This window comes from Takifugu rubripes, chromosome 6, assembly GCF_901000725.2.
Source record: "Takifugu rubripes chromosome 6, fTakRub1.2, whole genome shotgun sequence".
Taxonomy (NCBI): Eukaryota; Metazoa; Chordata; class Actinopteri; order Tetraodontiformes; family Tetraodontidae; genus Takifugu; species Takifugu rubripes.
Genome location: NC_042290.1, coordinates 2,969,100 through 2,994,295, shown reverse-complemented (window position 1 = coordinate 2,994,295; position 25,196 = coordinate 2,969,100). Strand labels below are relative to the sequence as shown.

Genomic DNA, 25,196 nt, shown 5'->3' with positions numbered 1-25,196 from the left:
TAATGCTGATTCGTCTTTCAGTTTTTGGCTTTTCCTTAATTTGCCTTCGATTTACTGCCTTCAGTCTTCAGACGTCCTGTGGCTCAGGTCTAAGTTAATGCTGTTCCTCATTTTCTCCCCCTCACCTCCCCTCCCCCATTCTAATTTCAGAAGGAAATTAAAGTGTCACTTTAGGTTTCTCTCAACTTCCACCAAGATGAGTGAAATACAGCAACTCTTTTTGATGCTTTACAGCCGAGATGTTCAGGGGATTTCTGAGGGAATGACATTTTAATTGAAATGCATCAATGGAAGTGAAATAAAATGAAAAACAGTGGCTCCTCTCTTTCTGTTGAACCTTTTATCAAGATTGGGATGGGCACTGGACATTTCAACTCTTTTAATTTAATTTTAATTTCGACTTTACTTTGACTGAAACAATGATAGAATAAAACTATCTATCTATCTATCTATCTATCTATCTATCTATCTATCTATCTATCTATCTATCTATCTATCTATCTATCTATCTATCTATCTATCTATCTATCTATCTATCTATCTATCTATCTATCTATCTATCTATCTATCTACATCTTGATACTCCCCTCACTGCTGCTATTTGCAATAACAGTTACAATAATAAAAAGGCGACATTCATGTTTTATTAGTTCTCTTTATTGAAAAATTAAATACACTTCTGTATAAATAACATTGTTGTCCTGTACAACTCTGTGCTGATGCGCTGACAGACTTACTGACTGAAAGGAAAAACAAACAAGAGGAGCCCGAATAGTGTCTCGGAAATCCAAATCAACATGTGTAACTAGTAAAGCTGGAGTCACACACACGCACGCGCACACACGTGTGCTGAACCTTCAGGGTCAACAGGTGGGCTGGTTGCTGACACCGTCGGCGAGCAGTGAAGGGGCGGTGTAGATGGAGTGGGTGCAAACAGCTTGACACAGCTTGAGCAACAAGTTCACATCTGGGCTGCGGTGTCGGAGCTGAGGGCAGCACCTCGCTGTCTCGTGTGATTAATAGGCCTGTCAGCAGCCTCCGCCGTTCCTCTTCATCATCCCTCTATCCTGTAATATCAGGTCAAAGAGGAGGCGGACACGCATGTTTAAGGAAGAGGTCATTATGGAGTCACTCAGGAAGCCTTTCCTTGGATTAGAACATTTCTTTAAAAAAAAAAAGCAAGCATCAGATGTATATCTTGACAGGTTTACCTGGGTGAGCTGGTAATCAGAACTTTGGCATTAATGGACACATTACAACGTTTACTTGTGCTCCAGGTCACCGATGTTAAATGGAGGTTAAATTCAATAAACATGATATGTGACATTCCGTGAAACTGTGAATTGCACATTCATTCTAAAGCTTTGGAATGGAATTATTATTACTATCATTTAATTGTCAACAAACCAACTAATGTCTCTGTATTTCAGGCCTGAGCAAAGTCATTCAGAGTAATTCGAAAACCACATCACTCACACTTCTGTGATTATTTTCACTCCTTTAGATCTTGTTCTCAATACCAACTGTATGTTTTATTCAAGTAAAACTACAATTAAATCCCGTATTTCTTACCTTTAAGGGGGAAATTGTTAGTTTTAAAATGATTTTATTCGTAGCATTCAGTTGAGTTTTAATGGGTTTTGCAAACATTTTGATGTTCCTGATAAGAATAGTAAAAGTCTTTAACTTTAACTACTTTATTTAAGTTATTTAAGTTTATTTACTAAACCAAAGTAAACTCAGCTTTTTAAAAGCATTTTAAAGTATCCTGGGTTACAACATTTTCGTGTATGTTGCCATATTAAAGACTTTATTATTTAATTGAGCCAGATTTGATTAACTTTTTGGAGGAGTTTCAGCTCAGACAATAAACAACAGCATCTTTAACAGACAGAACTAAAAGACAATAAATGTCTCCTGGAAAAGTCAAATCTCTCTGGCTGGCCCTGTCTTCCTCTCCTCTCACAAACACAGGTATCACACGAGATTGTTATCTTTGCGAGGACATAATGCATTCCCCACGTCCCTGACCTAATCCTAACCATCCCAACTGTCCTCATTTTCCCAAATATTTCAGTACTTAATATGTGGCAAGAACAAGAACACACACCCTAACCTTAATCAGAACCCAATTGTGACCCAAACCATGAAAACAATTAATGACACAGATAACGGCTGGACACGCCTTTGGTACAAATGACATTCATGGATGCAAGTCACAGTCACAGTGGATCATTATAAATCTGTCTCTACCTCTACCTCCAGTTCTATGAGAAAACTGTTAGAACCCAACTTTATTGTAACCTTTAAAATGTAACAAAACAGCAAGAAACAGATGAAACAAATTAGCAACAGGGACTGGCTCCCTCTCATTTACTTAGACTTAATTACTAAATTGTTATTTCATCTTGATAGACTCAATGCAAACCAGTCCAGACTTATAAGAAAAAAAGTGAATGAGTTATAAAATGTACATCCTTGAATAGTTTTATCGAACATTCACCACCACAGCCGATGTTTAAAGCTCTTTACAGTTAACTTTGTGGGAAATGACCCTAAATATCACAGTATTTTCTGTGAGCTTTAATAACCCACCAGAAAATAGAAAGCTGGGTTTTAAAAAATTGTTATAATTAGATTTTTTTTAAATTGCTTGTCCATAAGACAAATACTGCAATTTCAAGGGAACATGACCCAAATGAATAATCGGTGTTAGAAATCCGGTTAATCGTGTAGAAATATAGAATATTTATGCTTCACAATAAAGATTTTTCCCGGTTTTTCTCATTTTCTTCGGGAAAAACCAAGAAGTGTCAACATCGAGGCGTGACTTCACAGGTGAAAACATTTTTAAAAGTGCTCCTAAGATGAATGTGTGGGTCACTCAGGACTGACATTTTAAAGGTGGACATCAGAGAAATAAACTGTGTGTGTGTGTGTGGGGGGGGGGGGGGGGGGGGATTCATGAATACGTGCACGCTTTACGCATAATCAGAATGAGAGTTTGATTACAATTTCTCAAAGTTGCTGTGCCAGCCCTTCCCGAGATTACCCATTCGCTTCCTTCAGCAGAATCCTTAATGACGCTCACATTATATATTTCTAGTTTTGTGCGTATATGTTCTATACTTCCATCCATTAAGTGCAGACAGGCAGCTGGCACTCACATTAAACTTGGCTGCATCAAAGAGAAAGAGAGAAACTTGGATTCATTACTCCAATTAACTCCCCTCCCCACAAACACACACACACACTCACACAAGCCCATGTGACTCTAGAGAATTTGCTCTTCTTCCTCTCCACACTTGTACTTCTTTCTTAGAGAGGAAGCAAATGATCCTCTACAAAAACGATCACATCATGTTCTGTTCTTCACTCACACTCACCTGCATTCATCCTCTCTCCCTGTTCATCTTTTACCTGATTGCTTATCTCCTAATTGCTTCTCTATAAATGACTGAAATGTGTGTGTGTGTGTGTGTGTTCCTGTGAACCCACTTTCCTTGCTCAATAATGTGAGAAGTGTTTCTAAAGTCATTGATGGTGACAGCCTTAAAAGTCTCATTATTCCGTACAATAATTGCTGGCTTTAGGAGACCACCGGGGTGAACCTTATTACCACAGTCATTTTTTTTTGGTTGGTGGAGGAGTAGAAAAGCTGAGCTGTCAAAAATAATCTCAAAACTAAAAAAAAAAAAAAACGGGGCAGATCTGACTTAGGAGCAGACATCTTTCCATATCATTCTGCTGTAGAAACCTCACATTTGCAAGTATTTAGCCTTACCCCGCCCCCCCCTTAGATTGTAAGATAGCAAGAAATGATACATATATACATTTTTTACCCTTGTTATGTTGATAGTAGAGAGTGTCAGTCTTTAGTCTCTATAGAATACTGATTTAAAATAAATATATACATCTACTATATGTTGATGCAACTGGGGTTATACAGTAAGTTTATTCATTTATATTTTCTTGTGTCTACATTATATACGTCTTTGTATCTACATTTTGTACAAATACAAAACTCGTCCCTATGACAGAAGTAAAAATAAAACAAAGTGGGTTGTGGGAGTGTTCTAGTGGGTTTCACAAAACCACATTTTAACACCGAGACAACCAACAAAAGGGTAAAAGTTTATAAGTTTAGTGCATAAGGTCTCACAGTGGGGAGGTAATATAAGGAGAAGTGCACAGCAGGAGGAAAAGCTCGGAGTTTGACTCACAGGTTCATGAGAAGGGCTCAGAGGGCAGATGGTTGTTTTTTTTATAGTCAAACTATTTTTAAACAGTTGTGCCATTGAAGTGGACAGAATATGTGTCCCTCCTGGTGTCCTCTAACCCTCAGGCTATAGCGCCACATTAAAGTCTGTCACCAGGAAGTCCACATAGTCCTTCTCTTTGTTCTTGAAGGCCTCGGCGATGATGCGTGCGGCATCCCTGTGCTCGTGGCCCCTCAGGGAAAGCCCGTTTACCTCCAAGATCACCTGACCCACCTTCAGCTGGCCACAGTTGTGAGCTGACCCGCCCCTCTGATAGGACAGGAGGAGAGAGACGGAGAAAGGGGATTACTACTGTGGTCACCAAGCTTTAAATATAATAGATGAAATTGGTAATATATAAACTGATTTCAAAAAAGGAAATAAAAAAGTGCATTAAGTTTGTACATCATCAGCAACATCAATATCAGTGATCGATCACATCATGTGTACAATTTCATATCCAACAGAGAACCCAGCTGGTTTTGTTTTGCACAATAGAGTTGGATATAATTCATAATCTACTACTACTACCACTACTACTACTACCACTACTACCACTACTACTACTACTACTACCACTACTACCACTACTACTACTACTACTACCACTACTACTACTACTACTACCACTACTACCACTACTACCACTACTACTACTACTACTACTACTACTACTACTACCACTACTACCACTACTACTACTACTACCACTACTACTACTACTACTACCACTACTACTACTACTACTACTACTACTACTACTACTACCACAACTACCACTACTACTACTACCACTACTACTACTACTACCACTACTACTACTACCACTACCACTACTACTACTACTACTACTACTACTACTACCACTACTACTACTATTACCACTACTACTACTGCTACTACTACCACTACTACTACTACCACTACTACTATTACTACTACTATCACTACTACTACTGCTACTACTGATACTATTCCTACTACTCCTACTACTATTGCTACCACTACTACTACTATTACCACTACTACCACTACTACTACTACTACTACTACTACTACCACTACTACTACTACTACTACCACTACTACTACTATTACCACTACTACCACTACTACTACTGGTACTACTACTATTGCTACTACTACTACTACCACTAATAATAATAATAATAATAATAATAATAATAATAATAATAATAATAATAATAATAATAATGATGATAATAATAAATAATTCATTTTAATCCAGAATCATGGCAACAAATATTTTAGAAGGGTAAAATTATGCTGAAAAGCTTCCTGTAGAATAATGTGCGATGTAATACTATCATGACTGAGTATGGAACTGGTGAGATAATAATATTTGGGACTATGGGATTCTGGCTGGAATGGTGAATATTTCTACTAGACCAGACAAACTAGACAAATACACCCAATATTTCCTTTTCTGGGGAGGGGGGGTTCTTGCAGCTGTTGGCTATTCTATTTATGATTTCATGAATTTTTGTTATTTGAGATCAACAGGAAAGGTGTCATAGAGGAAGAGAATAGTGATGTGCACGATGTGCACAGCAATGGGTTGGCTGCATAGATACCAGCAGAAATTAGAGAGACATTTTGTATCAGTATTGTGCAGGTTTCGATATCCAAGTACTTTGAAGTTTCTATAATGACAAAAACACAACACAAAACTCAGGACCCCCCACCTCTGGCCCGAGGGCTTTACTCTGTGTAGCAGTGTTTACAATAGCTGTCACATCTACAGTCATCAACCCTTCAGGAGCCGATGACATGCATCCTTTTTGGTAAACTGAGATGTTCTCAGCAGATAAGCAAATATTAGAGCAACCATTTAATGAAGAGTGGTGCACTGAGTGGCATCAGTACAGGGTCATTATTAGAGGTCACGCAGATGGAACTGGTACAGAGCGGGGCCAGCACAATATGGTGCCATTTAAAAAAGCTCTAATCATCCATTGATTATGTTCTGGATGGCATTTTAATTGGTAAAATTAAATGATCAACATCATTTAAAATGTATTTTACACTCAACATATGGAAGAAAACAAGTCAATAATCTCTGACACTGGCGCCATTGAACAGCATGTTCAACATGTCGCTGTGTAACTCCACCAGCAACTCGCAGCTGTTTAGATATGATTTGGACTTGTAATAACGGAGCAACGGCTGAAAACATTGACAAAACATTCCGTATGTCAGAAAAAAGATAAAAATCCGTCCTGTATCTCATGGACCGAGACTGTAAAGAAATGATTAGGATTCACAACCAGATAAAGTAGCTTTAATGTTAACGAGATGAATTTAAGGTCCTGCTGCAGTTGATGGGATCAATCTTAATGTTTTTATACCCATCCAAACATCAAAAGTCATAATAAAATCGGGATCCTTGTTGTAAAGGCTACATTGCCTTTCATATGACAGGATATCCACTCAAAGCTGGACTAGTTCATTTTCTTTTCCAGCGACGTGGGGCTGGGGACCCTGTGATAGAGAGCTGTCACTTCCAGAAAGGTGATGCAGACAGGTAGGAGCTGGCCCCCTGCAGCGGCCGGCTCTTCTGTGCTGCCTCCTCAGCAGGGATGGCGTTGCCGACCTGAGGCCACAGCCCTCGCGCATAAATTCACTGTACCTCCTCTCTGTTTGGCAGAGATGCTGTTGTAAATGCCACGGCTCTCAGAACCAGTGGCCCCAATGAAAGCCAGAAAATAAACAGATATTCTAACCGAATTCATCACTTGAATGCTTTGTTCCGCCTGACGGACTCTTCTCACCTTGAATGCTGGAGCTGCAGAAAGTCACGTCCGTAGGGGACTTCCTGGTTATTAATCTTAATAACAATGAACGGTTGCAGTGTTATAGTTCAGGGACTCAGCCGTGGTGTCGCATTACCTGTGTCTCAATTGTGATTGATAGAGGTCGTACCTCGGCAAACTAAAGCTGAAATCTAGCCTAATTTTGCGGCATTGATGACACTTCAAAGTACACGTGCGAGAAAAAGATCAATGTAAAAAGTCATTTCTTCAGAATCCCGATGGGATAACAATATATATTCACTGTATGAGTTTAGGGAAACAGATACATGCTTGTTTACTTGGGGTAAATAGTTCATCCACCCACAACAGTCAGCAGTCTTCCACTTCTTGATCTCCACAAACTCCTGTCATCTTTTCTCGGCACGCCCTTTACATTCTGTTCACTCTTTTTCCTCTCAGTGCACTGATTTACACTCCCATTAATCGATCATTTGCAGTCACCGAGCCCCTTTTTTTCTGTCAAGCACCACCTCTGTCTGGGTGGAGAGTTGGGAAGAGGCTGGACCGGAGCTTTTGGGATGTTCTGTTTCTTGGCTGCTGCAGAAACAATGTAAAGACTTTGGTACTGTGTGTGTGACTGTGGCAGACTAAAAATGTCCACGCCCTCGCTGGGTGGAATGACAGTAGCAGGAGTGTTTCATCTCCCTTTTGTGCTGTTATCGACAAATGACGGAAAACGCGCTCAGCCTCATACAGTCCTGCCCTCGAGGCTTTTGTCTGCACGCTGGCTGCATTAAATAATAATAACGAAAAAAGCCACCTGGATTTATACACACCGTATTACCTTAGAAAAAGATGACAGTCACCACAGGGAATATTGGTTAGTGTTTTTTTGGCTCACCTGTATTGTGACGATTCTTGGTAACGGCTGGCGAGTGTTGGCTCCGCCCTCAATGGCGATACCCAAGGTGCTGGCGCTCTTCATCACTCTCACTAGGGTAGAGGTGGGCTCCAACAGCCCTGGCTAATGTTAGCAGGGCAAAGAGGCGCACAATTTATACATCATTTAGGGCCACAAGGGTCACATGAATATATTCAAGAATTCCACATCTCCACATAGATACCCTTGTTCATTTTTAGGGAAATTAAGCTAAAATAAAGTAGTAAAGATACCTAAATATTAACATTAGTAATTATTACATTCATCATTGTCAAACCTCATTGCTGTATTTCTTGCCTATATCAATGTATTTCAACAATACTTTCTTTCAAAAAGGTATTTACTTTCCTGTTTTGGTCTGATTGTATTTGAAATACATTGTTATTTTTAAATTCTTTATAATGATGCGTTTCTATGCTTAGTGGGGCAGTTCCATCCACACATATTGCCAAAGAAGCACTCAAATACAGTTTAAATTGTTGCATTAGATTTGGCTAAATGCAAGGAGTGCAGACCAGGTTCAGCACGGTTTTTAAATACGTTCTCCTTGTTAAAATAAGATGTTAAAATAATACAAAATCTATCCTGATGCCCGGAAAACACAATAGCCAGTTTCCTTCTCCCTAGACTACATTGCCATGGTAACCAATGCTTTCCTGCGACCCTGCACTACAGGAGACTCTGTTGGAAATAAGAGATAAATGTTTATTTAAAAGCAATTTAATGATTAATCAATTCAGTGGAAAATGACAAATTATTCATGCTAGCTGAATCTTTAGCTTCCTCACACCTCCTCACTTGTTATTGAAATCTCTTTCCTGTCAGTATCCAAATATTTCCTTTGACAATACTGTGTATTTGTCTTTTCAGCACAGTCTGACCTTAACAAGCAAGTGTCTTATAGCTTTTATTTGGTTTCGGCCTTTGTGAGCTTAGTCTAAAACGTATGCTGAAAAGTAGACATGAGACAGAACATTCTGTTTTCATACACAATGAGGCGTTTCCCACCCTTGTTAGGCTTTAAATCTGTTTCTCAGCAAGCAGACAAGCTTAAGACGCAACGCTGCAGTGAATGATGAAATAAATGATGGAACATGAGCCTCAAAAGGAAGACATGAGTGAGTAAAATAGGACTGAATAAAAAGAAACATGATTAGACAAGGATGTGCGTAGAGATCACTTAGGTTTGATACCTTCTTCCAGGGGACTTTAGAAATAAGGGGATTTATATTGTAGCTCCTGCTGTGCTTTTTGATTTAACATGCATACACTCACTTCACCCCCCCCCCCCCCCCCCCCCCACACACATTTTAAAATAAGGTTTTCTGTTGAGGACCTGCACAGTCAGACCTAAACCACTTTTATTGGTTCTGAAAACAAAATATTGTCATGATGATTAATTTACTGATTCTCAAGAACATTTGACTTGAATGCTAGCTCTTCTGAATCACCGCCTCACCGGTTTGGAGGGGCTGCCCCCCTTGACCCCCTGGGTGTCTCGGGAGTGACATGTGTGTGAGGAATGAGGGCTGCTGTCTTTGCTGTGTCCTGACTCAGCTATGTCCACCCCGCTGTCCTCGCTGAGAGTCTGACCGCTGTCTGACAGCTGAGACAGGGTGCCACCTGAGAGCGAACAGGCACACATCATGATGAGAATTTCAATTTAAATTGCGAGATTTTTGTTGTCTTTCTGTCTTAAATATCACTGGAATGATTAATACCAGTAGACGTGTTAAATGTAAGCTTTGATTAATGAGAGCGTGTACATGCTGTCCGAGCAGAAGCCAAAACATTGGATTTTCTTAGACTGTGGTGTTGACAATTCTTACAACCTGCCAGCTTCATCACATTAAGCACAAATCCAATCATAAAATCATAAACTGACCGATGCCTTAGGGTTTGGCTATAAACAGTGTAATTGCTTTATCGGTAGGAGTGATTCATTTGACCTTCTCACCTCGGGTTTGGGGTAGCGGACGCACCTCGTTGACATCAGGTTCTGCATTGGGTCGGTGAACCTCCACCGTTACAAACTGTTGTTTAGAGCCAGGGGGCGAGGGGATCGAGGTTTTTGACATGGCTGGTGGCTGTAGGGGCAAGGATGTGGGGGGAGGGGGAGGGGCAGGGAGTGGAGGAGGAGGTGGAGGCAAAGGGGAAGGAGCATAAGGCTTGGGGCCTCTACTAGGAGACTGGGCCCTTGGAAAAGGGCCAATGTGCTGCTGGGTGACAGCAGACAAATGAGCAATTTTTATTAGTTCTTTTCTGGAAGGTACTGCTGGGCCTCTCTTTTTAACGGCTGCGTAGTCCCGAGAGGGGTCTCGGGGGGGTTCTCGTTTGTGGTGCAGCGAGGGAGAGGCAGGGTGATGTCCCGGCTCCCTGCGGTGGTTCTGGGAGGAGGAAGCAGTGAAGTAGAGGCCAGAGTGGGAGGATTCAGATGAGGGGCATTTCTGGAGCTGTTTACCCTGGTGCCTGTGCACCCGTGGTGGGGGCGGGGGCTTGAAGGAAGGGGGGGATTCAGCTGTAGTGGACTGAATGTCATCCTGAAGTGAGAGGATATATTCATCATAGATTAGGGGCATTAAAATGTATTATGGTAAAATATGTTGCAATATAAAACGAGGGTGATTAATGCTCTGGTGCTCCACTCATAATTTAATGAATCAGATTGTTTGCTGAAACACTTCCCAGGAGGCACACATTACTTTTCATTTACATTCATCTGTTATATGTATGAATGGATTGTATATGAGTCACCTGACATGGTTTAATAGTCGTATGACCAGAAAATCAGCTTCTTGTTGTTTCACATATCTTCTCTATTATGACTGAAGGTTATTAAGCATTTTCTCCACAGAATTTCATTATTACCACCCACAGAGGTGTTGCATAAAGCTTGTAATAGATGTTTAAGGATCCAGACTGAGCACTTTTACACCTGGTTGTTTGCATCTGCTGCTCCATTGTGTCCACATATGTGTGTTACAACAAGCTGAGCACTAAAATGACACACTGAGACATGAGAGGCTCGCCAGTACATGGGAACAAAAAATAATTAACAAAAAAAGCCAGAAAAAAAGCAAGAAATGGTTTGACATGCATGGACTCCTGCTTGCCTCGAGACCTCTTGCTACCTTAAAACATGATACCCACTTCATTTAAACAACTTACCTCATCACCAGTACAGTCTACATTAAAGAACCAGTAAGGGAGTCACGTCCATCCTCTACTCTTCCCTCCGCTGCGCTACTCTCTACAATTGATTTAATTATTTTGAGGCTAAAGCAGGGGTCTACCAGGTAACCAAGCTCACCAGAGAGATGTCGGTCAGTAGCATGTTCAGACCCTCTGAAGGAACATCTTCATTACTTTCCGCCACGCTGTCATTCTGAAAAACGCAGAGAAGGAAGCAAAGGAGGGGTGGAAGGTAAGATAGGATGGCAAAAAGACAGGAGTCAGAATCATTTATAAGTGAGATTACAAAGGGATGCTAAACAATGTTTTAATTTAAACACATCATATTAGATCTGATAGACGTCCCAGTTCTGAAAAAGCAAGTAAAAGCCTGTTTCCACTTCAGTGTACATTTGTAATAAAGCACACTGTGAAATCAATACAGAACCATCAGCTCAGTTGAAAAGGGGATTTGGCTGCTCAGTCCCACCGCTCTAGTGGAGAGGAGACGTGTGGTAGATGTGGGAGATGGATTATTCCGGCAGCTAAACTGAACGAAAGAATAATTGCCGTTTTTGCTGCATGAGGACCACTTATACCGAGTCTTTATTTATTTCACAGTTCGTGTTGGACCCTTCTGAAAAGCAAGACCTAATTTCGTCGTGCAATAAGAAAAGTGTGATATATGTTATCAAAAGTGATGAAAAAGTATTTTCCTACTCTATTGACACCTCGGTTACACCTAAGAAGAAAAGCTGGAAGAATAGAGCTCTGTAATTTACAGCTCTGAGTTGTTGTGCACGATGGTAGAGATTTTAGATTAAGAGGTCAAAAATTATAAAATTAATTTACATTTACTGTATTACAGGGGGAAGTTATTTATGCTACCATACGGTTGGAGCATGACTGATGAAAAAAGATATTCCTGTTTGTACGTGTGCATGAGGGTAGATAGGTACTGAGGCATGTAGGTGGTGTGACGGCATTATTGTCACCATGGTTACCATAATAAAAAGGTTGTTTTTGGTTTTCCTAAGCACAGAACAATGTGGGGACAAGTAATGTTTACCTGGATATATTAAGTCCATAATGGGGGTGATGGAAGCACATGTACGTCTAGCACAGATGAACTGAACCGTGCTCAGGCACTATTGTTGGTACAGATTTAATGCACATGCTCAGCGTCTGTCCTTGCTTCCACCCCTTTTCCTCCACCTGTTTAGATCCAGGTAATGGAGGATTTTAGCAGGGACACCCCAACCTTATGCTCAATGCCACCGTTCAAAATGGCAGCTTTTCTCTGCCCTGGAGGAAGAGTTGATGCCAGACTGAACCCATTTGTCTTGAGACTAACTACACACCTGTGATCTTTAAAGCCTCCAAACCCCTTCAAACACTTATTAGTCATTATAAATACACCAATACGCGTTTCACTGAAAGTGTGTAGCGGATCAGCTTGTGATAAATGAAGTGTAAAGCTTTTGAATGCATATTTTTGCAAATTATTTTAATGCAATATCACAAAGTAGAAGAAAACCACTGCAAACAAATTCACATCAAATCCACAAACTGGGAGTTGTGTAGTGTGTATTACTGCATGCACTGATCTGCTTAGAGTGGTCCTACCTCCATCATATCTATTAGCCAGAGCAGCCTTTCCTATTGATGTGGAAGGAAAACACAACCTATCAAATATATAAAGGTTTTTGCATGTACCTCAAAAGGCAGACACTCATTTTTTATTTTTATGTTTGTCTGATCTCGTCCATCTAACTTGCACTTATTATAACGCAGGGGAATATTACATACGCAGCCATTCAAGACTTCAGAAGTACTCTACCCGTGCAGAGCTGAGGGTGGTGTTGGTCATGAAGCTGGCTGAAGAGGAGGTCAGAGTCTCCGGGAATGACACCATGGAAAGGGAGTCTGGATGGAGTGCTGTGGCTCCACATGTCCCCTGTCGTGCCTTAAGGGCCTGAATCTCACGCCGTAGCACCAAGGCATCAAAATGTTCCAGGTCCTGTGGGAAAACCAGGCCTCGGACCTCTGACAGCAGAGAGAACTATGGGGGAGACACAATAGGAGAGAGGGCAGGAAAAAATGAAACAGATGTGGGTGAGAGGAGGAGAGAATAAGGCAATATGCTGCATGAGAAACATCCAACATAACATTAATTTCACCAGATTTTAATATAAAAGAAAAGGTCAGGCAAATTAACCATGTAAATCTATGTAAATTCATTTGTTGGGCCAATCTCTTTTATGAGGCTATTTTCTTTTACTCCTGTGCACACTTTTGGTACAGATTCAATCATTTAAGACCCTTTGCCCAGAGGGTAAAATAAAAACTCCCCAATGAGGAGCAAAAACATCTCAAGCGCCAGGTTCTAATGGGCTTCATTTTGTATCTCGTTACTGACCTGTGTCTGTGAGGGCTCAGTGCACTGCATATTAAGAGTGTAAAAAAGAGCACTGTACTGCTAATGCTTTAACACTCCTAGAAAAATGTTTTGACTCTATTACCAACTGCTGTGAAATGTGGTCTTAGGTTATCCTTTTTATCATCTAGAACTATTACCACAGTAAAAAAAGAGAAGGTGTGAGAAGAGTTATCTCGACCCCAGTTTGCATTTTAAATCTAACCATAAATCTCACTATTCAAAAGCAGGTATTAATACATGAATTACCTTGTAGCGCTTTAAAAGGACACTTGAATCCACTAAATAGAGGTGAAAATACCAAGAGTGTTTTGTTTGCGAAGAATTTTTTGAATGTATCTCAGCAAAAATATTATCGATATTCTGACATCATGTCTAAGTGGAGCGAAGTGTGCCTTTTGATTCATCTCAGAGCTTCTGAAACCAGAATCTTGTCCTAGAATGACACCCTCTACCCTATATGTGACGGAGAATTACAATACATTTCCTCTTATTTAAGTGGTTAGAGCGGATAAGGCTCAGAGACAAGCGGTTGTGATGGTCTCAATGCTTAATTTTAGCATTTATCCTAAAATCATGCGGAAAATATCCAGTGAATTTCTTTAGCCTAAAATAAAAAAGGACCATTACATAATTTTTCTTATATTTCTTATATGCCAGTAAGGAGAACATGCCCATCAGAGATTCTTTCCCTTTTCATGTGTCACTACATCTTGAGAACACTGTCCTACATACCAGAGTTTATTTCCAGGCTCAGATGTGCTGAGTCATGAGTTGTAGATATAACAACAACAACAACAACAACAACAACAACAACAATAATATGCTTTTGATTTACAAGCTGCAATGTAAAGAAATAAAGAACATTTTATGAGCCCTGTAATAAGGGCAAAAGGGACGTCCCTGAATCATAAAGTTACGGAGTGGAGGTCGCTGATTTCAAAGCTGAGAGTAGTCACATAAAATCTATGTACACGGTAAGATTTTTCTTCTTTTTCTCACAGCTTCATCAGTCTTCACCTTTGCATGTGTGTTGAACAACTCAAACAGTGCGATGACAAGCTGCTCCACACCGACGTGCCCGTCGCGGTACTGGTCCAGGTAGTAGCTCATGGTGTGTCGCTCGCCTTCTGTCAGCAAGTGGCGCGCCTGCTCTTCCAGCATGGCTCTTGACTGGTTCACCAGACTGGAAAGTGTCACCTGAGAGCCTGCCACTCCTTTATAAAAGATAGGCTGCAGGAAAAGTACAACACATGGTGAAACAAACCTCTTAAATTGTTTATAAAATGTATTTATCAAATGTTTTAAAATATATTTTTATTTTTATTTTTCGATGATGGAGTCAAATATTCCATCGTCATCTACAGGTTTATCAGCTAACAGGGTCGGGGGCATGGGTGAGGGTGGGTGGGTGCTGGAGCCCAATTTAGCTGCCCGCCTGGGGCAGGACACATGTTGACTACAGTACGTCTCCAGCTTCTTCTATGGGTTTAGGACAAACATAATTCACAGCCATATTCACACATGAGACCAATTTAGAGTTTTCCTATCCCACAAATGCACAGAAAAGCCCCCTGGTCCTGAGTGGATCAGAACCCTGAACCTTCTTGTTGTAAGCTAACAGTGCTAAATGCAGCCTGCAGCACGTTTACTGTCACTGAAATCAAAATGTAACTATCCATGTTAAAATGAGCTGCTTAAAAATTCAGTACTTAAAATAGCCATAATAGCCAAATAGACATATTATCACAATTTTTTTCAAAGTCTATATTAGGAGTTGTTCCAATTTGGTCCGTTAGGAAACCAAAATCATTTTTTCCTCCATTGCAATCGCTCAGCTATAGTGAAACAATTTATATCGAGTGAGGCAGGAAAATAAAATATTGTTTTCCACCTCAGACTGTATATCTTGCAAAAAGGAAAACTAAATACGAACAAGTATCAGGAAAAAAGGCAGAGGTTTCCCAGATAAGTACATAAAAAACAAGGATGTTGTGGCTGAAGACAGGGAGAAACATATACTGGAGAGTTGGAGTGACTGATGGGACAAAGTGATGGGGAGATAACTGCTAAGACCCAGGGGTGATTGTGGAGGAGCCAAGAAAAGAGCCCAGATTGCAACTGATGACAGGATTAAAGAGAAATGACACCATAAACACAAACCCAACCATCAGTCTAGTCATCCAACAACGACAACTTATATTAATCCTCCCTTCTTTCTGTTTCTTTTTTCTGGCAAATACACGCGGATTTTATAAAAACTCCTGGTTTTTGTTTTTTTCCTTTTGTGGTTTTCCCAAATATGTCTCATCTGCTATCTGCCAATCACATGTAAATAAACGCATAAATAAAGATCTGCTCCTCTCTTTCTTTGCTGAGTCCTTTTCTTTCCTGTTATCTGCTCACTAGCATGCAGCTATTCTTTAATGAACTCCTTAATCAAAGGCACTACTTCAAAGCAACAGCTCCGGGGTCTGTCTGCCTGTGAACGTACAAGACGGAAACCGGAGGAAGGAACAGGTCCCTCCACATCTTCCGAATCTCCTGCTCTCATTCTCATGCCCATCTGTAACTCTGCAGCGGTTGTTCGAACGTCGAAGAAAAGCCAACAACTTTTTACAGCCTGAACTCAACCACCCTTATTCTACCCTGAACACATCGTAATCACCTTGACACTTACCTTGAAATTTTGTACAAAGCATCCCGGATACTCAGTTCAAGGGCAACACGAAATGAACCCATTGTACTTGATGAAGCATGTGAACAGTCAGTTCTTCTCCACAAGTCTCAGAGGGCAGACGCTCCGGCAACCTAATGAAATTGCTTGTGTGGAACAGCCGACTGTCACCTGCTCGTGAGGCCTGTATGAATCTAGGAGAGCACTTATCTCTAAAATCATGACTTTGTGGGTGTCAAATGACCTTTATGCAAAGGTGTCTGAGAAAAAAATGAAACAAAAAACCTACCAAAACAACGTGGTGGCTGAGAAGACAAACGTCTTCCACTAAAATAAATTGGTTGAATAAGGCTGATAAATTCAAGCTGAGCTGCAAATGAGAACGGGGAAACAGCAAAGGGACTAATTAGGTTTTCTTCTGTTTTAGAAAAAAACTAAGATCTGTTGCAAATGGATATAACTTATTGAAATGTGAAAAGTGTCTGAGGAGCAGTTTTTTGTTGCAAACGTGTTGTTTTCTACATCATCTGAATAAATCTGGACCCCCAACGCAACAGAATGTGAGCAGAATGACTTGAATGAGTATGAAAACAAAAGCAGTGGTCAATAGACCCAATTTCAGCACAATTGTTTTATTCTTCCAGTTAAAGTATCCATGAAAAAAGCTGGACGCGGTCACGGCCATAAAGGAACACTGTAGAACATCTGTTAGGACAGCCCACTCAGGCCAGCCTTCACTGCTTAGGTGGTCCTAAACAGCCCATGATGCTGTCGTGGGCTCACCACAGTTCCTTCCTGGGAGCATTTTTGACAGATACTGACAGACTACTGCACAAGCTGCACTTTTGGACCCAATTGCCCTCACCCAATTGTCTCGCCATCACAATTTGTGCTCTGTCATTCGCTCAAATTTTTTTCTTTTTTTCCATGTTTCTAAAATGTCACCTTTGAGGAAAGACATGCCCATTTGTTGCTTAATGTATCCCAGGTCCCAGGATAAGGCTATAACCTGTGTAGTTTACCTGTATGTTATGCTACATATGTGTGTCAGTGTCTCCTCACCTCTTCATGAACTCCTTTTACCCTTCCTAGATTGTCTTTTCTTATTCCACATACTCTCTCAGTGTTTTTGCCTTATGTGGATATTATTGCCTAAGTGGGTTTTGTTTTTGTGTACAGAATCAAATTTAAATGTAAGGATTTTAACTTTTATACTTTGTGGCAACAGCACTCAGATGCATTTATGGGCCATATTTCTTAACGGAAGCTGATGTCTTGAAAATGGAATGAGGTGAAAAGACCAACCAGTGAAAGGATGTGACTGTAATAATTAGATTCTATTTTTCTATTGATTGATTGTCTTTCTATTTAGGTTTGTTCTGACTGGTACTGCACCATTTCTTTCTTAAATGGGGCAAATGACATCTGCTATCATTTTAAACCCACCGCTGCTGCCATTCATGGACTTTAAATAAAGAATGGACTGTATATATATATATATATATGAAAATAGTCGCTCCATAACTTCAACTGCAGCTGCAGAAGAACATATTGAATAGTTCGACATAGTTCTCTAGCTGTGTTTTTAGAGGGTATGGCTACCTAAATATTTTAAAATCTTTATCTTGAAGGTAAGAATTTAGCTTTTTTTTTACGTTTGACAACAGGAAGTTCTGAATATGTTTGTGCTGCTGTGTTTGCAGCTCTACTCATCGCAGTTTCGTGCGTGTTAGTTTAGGTCAGTGTATCTGTGATTTACTGCTCCTGCTCATCCATCTTCCTCTGTGCTTTACAGCTGTGCTGGAGCTTTAAACTCAAGCAATCGTGCTCTGTGCTGCTTTGTTTGACCGACAGGCGCAATATATACCCTTATTATTCACATTGTGTTGTGTCTCAAACAAAATTCATTTGCTTTATATGAGGGCTCAAATAGGGGTGGGAGAATTAGTTGGTGACCTATTCTTAATTAATTAGCTTATCGCTCAGGCTTGGCCTTTAGGCTGCAATTAATGGATGGATGGGGGGAGGAGGTGGTGGTGTTGGATAGAACAGAGGATGTGACCGCTGGGATGTGGTGAGTCTCAGAGCACCAGCGAGGAAGGCATAAAAAAAGATGCAAACCAGGTTGAGGACACAAATGTGACAATGTTTGTGCAGCACAATCACCATTAGTGTTTTCTACCAGAGATTAATGTTTGTGCAGGGGAGGTGCTGACACAGTGTGAGGTTAGCAACGGGAGATGACCCTAAACGGAGCCCTCTGGCTCATATGGAGGAGCAGCAGAGCTGTGAATGATCACATTATTTCCTGCAGTCTAACCGTAAATCCTAGCTTTATCCATCTCAGTGTCCTCTCTGTCCCTTTATGGGTGCTTCGCAGTCATACAAATAGATTCAAGCACCCGGCTGGCAGCCGCTTCTCCTCCTCTCTGGGTTTGCAACAGTCTATCTTGGGGTCCCCACACTTGAAAAAAAATATATACAAAAATTAAAATAGTTTTTAAGTTAGTCCACCCAAATTTGAGGTCAACAGTAGGTCATGAGGTTGCAGGTCATTTCCAGGTTTTGGAAGAGCTTGATGGGATTCTAATCAGCCTTGTGCAAACAGCCAACATTTATATCATGCAGATCGTTTCCTGGTACACTATTATGCAATAATGTCTGTTGTATTATTAAAAGTTTGACCTTCTCTAGATGCAGTCCAATAATCTCACAGCCACGGCCTGTTCCAATGTGTGTGGTCATTATTTCAATATATTCACAATCTAAGGAGGGAATTATGTGATAATAGATGCTGGATGGATAAAGAGTGCGCCACAACCACACACTGAATGGAGAGATGAAGAGCTCCACTAAATAACATGTACTGTAAGCAATGAAGGTCAGACCACAGGACAGGAAGTTGAATTGGTTACACAGCTGAGCCCAAACAGCTGGACACAAGATCGGCAATATTATAGTGTGGGCACCTCATAATTTCACCGACTGTGTGTGATTTTGTTGTGGAGGGATGTTACACAGCATGGTGGAAAAGTTTTGTAAAGCTCTTTTTTCGAATGTAAGTTCAGTAATGGTGGGTTCTAATTTAAATAGAATCGCATTTTATCATTATCATAGCTTTACAAGTTTGCAAAAAAGTGATTTATTTCTTCATTTGGTACAAATGTTGAATGCAGAATTGTTAACCATAAATAACGTTATTCCACAACTCTATATCCCGACTGGCTCGGTGTAAAAATAAATGTGGAAATATAAATTGAGTTTTGTGTTTGTGTTGTCCTTTCTGAATAAGCAATTTATGACTTTAAATCTCACTGACTTAACCAGACAAACACAATAATATAGCCAATTTCTAGGATTGGGATTATAATGACTCTCATAATTACTCATTTAAGAGAGGCATCGACACATATTGTTGATGTTGAAGCTGCTCACAAATATTGCCGCTCAAAACCAGCACATTAGGACTAAGAAGAAAAAGATATTTGTCATGATATGCTTCTTTTTGTTCATAGTTTAAACAACAGTAGCTTTAAATGATTATGGCGTTGATAAAGAAGAACTACTATGGTCTGTCAATGTGACCTCATCCATCTTTGTATTTTAATTAGAAAAGGGCACATTCAGTCAGTGCTGTGAAGACTGATGGAGTTCTGTAAGGCAACAGGTCAACACATGACGTGAAAACGTCAGAATTTGTGTTCCACTCAAAATACCTAACGTCACTGTTCTATCGCCAAGTGATGCGACTATATGTCAATGTCTGTGAAGAGAGGGCTGACCGTTGAAGTGTCCTTCGGGAAAACTGACCTCTCAAGAGAAGGACTCTGGTCCGTGTCCGTACTGCTGGAGTCTTGAAGGATTTTACATCACCCTCAGTCAAGTAAAGAGCTACGCTAGGCTGGCTATATAATGCAGAGGGCTGCACTTAAACACAACTTTTACGCTTAAACCGACGATGGCATTGTTATCCTCCAAGTCTGTGGCTGTTGTGAAAAGTGGCAACCTGAAGGGACACTACAAAGCAGAGCAGGAAGCATTTTGAGGAGTGTTACCCACAGAATTTTCACTTTCTGGCAAACACAAGAAGCAATTTACCAACGTTATAGTGGAAAAGAGCGTCCTGTAGGTCCCACCGACAAATTTTTCTTTGGGAAAGTAAAGCAAGAGCACAAGGACAAAAACACATAAATTCCTCTCTCATCTATGACCAGGGATGCTCGCTAAAGATGTGCAGTGCTACTGTGGAGGCAACGTGTTTAGTGGGAAGTAGGAAAAGATTTTGTGATTTTAAGTTGTTGAAGGCACTTTAGCCTTTTTGGAATTTCTGGGAGACATTTTAAAATTCTTTGGTGGCTGAAATTTTGAGGATAATAGCATTTCATGGCCAAAATCCTTTATTTATCACAGAACAAGAGACTACATTGAGACTACAGGAAGGCTACTAGCTGTAGTTAAATGCTGTCTTTTTAGATGTTTTCCTTCTTTCACTTATACTGTTTTTTTTGCTTGCAAAGTTGGTCAAAGTTTGTTTTTTCTTTTTGAGTTTAGTTTATTTTGAAACATGTGAAATGAAGTAGTACATAATCACACAACAGAGGACAAACTAGTGTGAAAGTGTGAAAATGAAAAATGATACAAAGGAATGGGAAGGAGTGTTTGTTTAATACATTATCAATTTAGATATAATGTACAATTCTTTGGTTTCCTTATGAATAGAATTAATAACACATTATTTTCTGTGTCTAATGAGCAGTGGTTTACGTTTGGATGTTTCTTAAACTTTACATTTAAACTGTTCCATAGTTTCAAATCAAATGTTCTCATTATATCATAATAATTTTTAAATATTTCCAGTTGATAGATTGGGATAGATTGTGTGATCTCTAAATCTGGTTGTATTGTACTATAGTAATTATTGTAATTAATTTTTCCCAAACTTTGCCTAATAAGTTAGATATGGAAGCACTAGTGCACAGTAGAGAATGTGTTTTGTGATCCACAATTTCATTGACCCTTTCATATATTAACCCCTTCCTGTATCAGTATTTATGCATTAGATCTGCAGCTTTTAAAAAAAATCTTGTTTCTTCAGATTTAATAAAAATTTGTTTCTATAAAACCAAACCTTTAGCTTTTTAGATCCTGTTTTAGTCTCCTGTATCAGAAACAAAGATATTTGTTTCAATTTAGGACCCAACACTAACCCCTGAGGGACACCACAAGTAATGTCCACACATGCTGAACAATAATCAACATATTAAACTGTTTTGAGTTATTCAAATACCTCTGTTTTTACATTTTAAGACTGTTTCAACTGTTTCTCTCTGTGGTGAACATGGAGCTAAGATTTTTTTTCTATATGGTCACCTCTGAATGAGGGATATTTTTAGCTAGGTCAGGCCCAACATGACCAAAGTATTTGGTTAAACAATCTAAAAACAGTCATAGGTAACCCTCCTGTCTAGAATCATCTTTGTAATCATCTTTTAGAGAGATCCACATTTAACATTGTTTTTATTATCAGTTGATGTTTTATCATAGTATTCTCTTTTATAAGTTCTCAGCGTACTTGTTAGCTTGTTTTTAGACTTTCTATATTTATTTTCTCTTTGGATCTATTTTATAAACTCTACAAAATGTGTTTTAAGCCCTTTGTGATTCAAGGTGATCTTGTTTTGGTTTATCGTTAAGCAATTTTATCGGACAACTTTTTTATATAATGTTTTCAATATTTTCATGAATTCATCAAATATGTTCATTTCTTCGTCCTATTTTAAAAAAATATATTGGATAACATGTTAATTTTTTTTTCTATTTATGAATGTTGTTCTGCAATTTTTTTTATACATGTTTGAAAAATAAATAAATAAATGAAACCAAATACACACCATTTCTTTGTTTTCATTTCATGTATGCTACATCCCTGCTTTGTGTCATTAGGTCATTTTTAAATGCATTTATTCAATCTTCTTTTCTCACTTTTTTTTATCCAGTTCTTTTTTGGCAGGATGTTTAGATTTATAACCAGTTGTCTGTTATAACCTGTTGAATTGCAGTAACTGCTGAAGGGCACTGATAAATAGCCTTATTGTTTTGTTGAAGAAGTCATTTGTGAAGATATTGTCAATTAGAGTGGTGCAATTAGATGTTATTCTGCTCTGTCTGGGGCTTTTTGGGTACAAGTTCATACTGTATATTCTATTGTATGTATTGTCAAGTCCCCATAGATTAAAAATTTGGTTTGAGAGTTATTTTGGAAACCACAAGTTCAATATTAGAACCTGGTGTTCTATAGACACAACTGATAATTAAATAAATAAAACTGATAGTTTCATTTGTTTCTATTGTAGATTTCCAAAGAATGCCACTCTTCCACCAGCCTTGTGCTGCCGATCCAAGTGGATGAACTCATCCAAGTCAAAGTCTGCAACTCCTTTCTCATTTATCCACATTTCTATTGCCATGTTATTGAATGACTGTGTGATTTGGCCCACGTAATCCTTAAAATTTGCAAAGTTTGCATACAGACCTGCTGTTAATGTGTATGGTTGATCATTTGCTATCCCTATTGACTTGGTTAGACTTTTCATCAGTGTAAAACAGAAGTTATTGTTGATGGAGTTGAACAAGTTATTGTGAGGGTCTATATCCCGTTCCATGTCCTGCGTTCTTTGTATCGAAATCCTCTAAATCTAAACTGTCAAGACCACGAATCCTCTGAGAAATACTGCTATTATCTGCAGAAGAAGATAGGTGAGGTCTTTTGGGCTTAATCATTATTTAAATGTTAATTACAACATCTCTCTATCAAATCATTCTGCTGATTGGAAGTTCCCTGATCGGGATTTTTCCCTGCCAGAGCAGATCCAGTGCCCACAAAGAATTCACTAAAACTACTGAACGCTTCATTCATATTCTATTTTTCAGACGTCATCAGAGTGACAGCAGGAGAATGAATTATATGCGATATTACAATTACAAAGTACAACAGTGAATCTAGTTCAATCATAACGCGATCTCATGTAAAGTAACTGATCATGTTGTTGAAGATGATCATCTCAGTCCAGATGGATCCCTGGTTGACCCATTTGTCCACACACGCTGCTTCTTTCCTGCTGTCAGCCACAGCAGAAAAATCCTGATACACCCTGTCTCCAAAAATTCCTGCAACTGCATCTAAGTTCTACAGTACATCTGACAAGTGATTGAAGTTGACGTTTCTGTCAGGGGTGCAGCTGAGGCCACAGCTCTGCAGAAACGTTCTCTTTCGAACCGAACGCCAATCAGAATTCCTGCGGTGTAATTTTGGATGAATTACTCATCAATCAGGCAGCTTTATTCTTACATTTGCACAAATGGGAACAGCATGGCTCTCTAAAACGAGTTATAGATGATTTAGCATCAACTTTTTTAACATGTTCCTACAAAGTGGACCTTTATTCACATGAACTGCCAACATGACTCCATAATGCTTCCCTGCAAAAGGATTCCAGACAGCAACTGTTCAGAAACAAACTGGGCTTTTCAATGAGTGAAGACAAAGTGTTACTTATTAGGTTAATTACAACACCTCAGCACAGCGTGCTTGGACCAGTGAAGAAGAGTGATCAGCTACACAAGCAGGGCTGGACTGGGACAAAACGCTGGTGGCCCACTAAGATTTTAGAAATGACATATATGCACTCGCAATGTCATCAAACGTCAAATAATAAATCAGTAGTACTGTACGAGCCCTCGAAGAGAGTACAGAGGAAAATCAGTGTGCTCCTTTCTTACTCATATAGTACACTTGTCACAGTAGATAGGAGACATGAAGTACACACAGCCAGTACTTTCATGACAAGGTGGATTATACTACTACTACTACTACTACTACTACTACTACTACTACTACTACTAATCATCATCATCATCATCATCGTCATCATAATAATAATAATATAGTTTGTTGACATATGCTGAGTACTGTTGTACCACTTTGGTTTGGTTGACAATCATTGCAGCTATTAAAAGTCCCGATAACACCTCTCTTTGTTCCTCTCTGGTCAACCATTGGATTAAAATCAGCGTATTCCATAAAGCCGACATGCTCGTTGGCTGAATCTCGGTGAATAACCACATTTTTGTGTTAACATCTGAGCAGTTAATAAGCAATTAAAAAGCCAGTGTGAAAGCGGTGCATTAGGCTTTGATAGAGACAATGGTGGAAAGCAGGACAGGTGGTGGACACCCTTATACGTGGACGCACACAAAAAATCTCCCTCCCTGCATGATAGACCCCCGTTCATTGGGCTAAACTTAGCCTACTCATTACCAGACCTGCAATCTGTCCCTGGGCCTGCATCTTTCTGTCCCTCCTCCTCTGGGTCATCTCCACCCCAGGTTTACGTAGTCTGGATGGACTGAGCTCGGTGTGGAGACGGTGGGGTCGGGCGACCTTCCTGCTTCACTAGAGCTTGCAGCAAACATGTCAGATATGTTTACACATTTGGCTGCATCTGCCGTGAGATACTCCCATCCTTTCTCCCACAGCCTCTCCACACCTCCTCCCTTGCTGTGTGGCGGTTTATCCACTACAGAGAACGTTTACTCTCCCCCACCAGAGTCCAACAGCCCGTTCAGGAGAATTGAACAAAATGAGTGGGAAGGGGGGAGGGGGGGGACTGGTGGAGGTAGTGCAGGCTGGAAGAATACAAGAGCAGAAAAAGAAGCAATAGCCAGTGCGGCAATGAAATAATATCTAAATAATTAAAATTGTGCCCATAATATATCGTTGACATAATCATGAATTACAGTAGAATGATGGTTATCACTACTGTATATTTATTGTTAATATAAAAACTGCTTTAATTTTCTGCTGCCTGCTGGAAAGAACTTAAAATAAACTGTTAAACCTTTCAAGATTAAGTTTTTCTGCATTGAAATCCATCCTAAC

The 25,196-nt window shown here is 39.7% G+C and overlaps 1 protein-coding gene across 4 annotated transcripts in view; it reads right to left on the bottom strand.

The window, feature by feature from the left end:
- Positions 1–660: 660 nt before the first annotated feature.
- The window catches only part of whrna (whirlin a), an 82,021-nt gene continuing 57,485 nt past the window's right edge, over positions 661–25,196 (bottom strand). Inside the window, exons 6-12 of one of the 4 annotated variants that reach the window (XM_029838006.1) lie at positions 14,602–14,814; positions 12,985–13,206; positions 11,284–11,358; positions 9,931–10,513; positions 9,433–9,596; positions 7,935–8,057; positions 661–4,529 (exon numbers count right to left, since the gene is read on the bottom strand). In XM_029838006.1, coding sequence (XP_029693866.1) covers positions 4,347–4,529; positions 7,935–8,057; positions 9,433–9,596; positions 9,931–10,513; positions 11,284–11,358; positions 12,985–13,206; positions 14,602–14,814 — 1,563 coding nt within the window. In that variant the 3' untranslated portion in view covers positions 661–4,346. Of the gene's footprint in view, positions 4,530–7,341; positions 7,631–7,934; positions 8,058–9,432; positions 9,597–9,930; positions 10,514–11,283; positions 11,359–12,984; positions 13,207–14,601; positions 14,815–25,196 lie in introns of those variants that run through there. The other 3 variants (XM_029838008.1, XM_029838007.1, XM_029838009.1) reach the window with 3 other exon arrangements.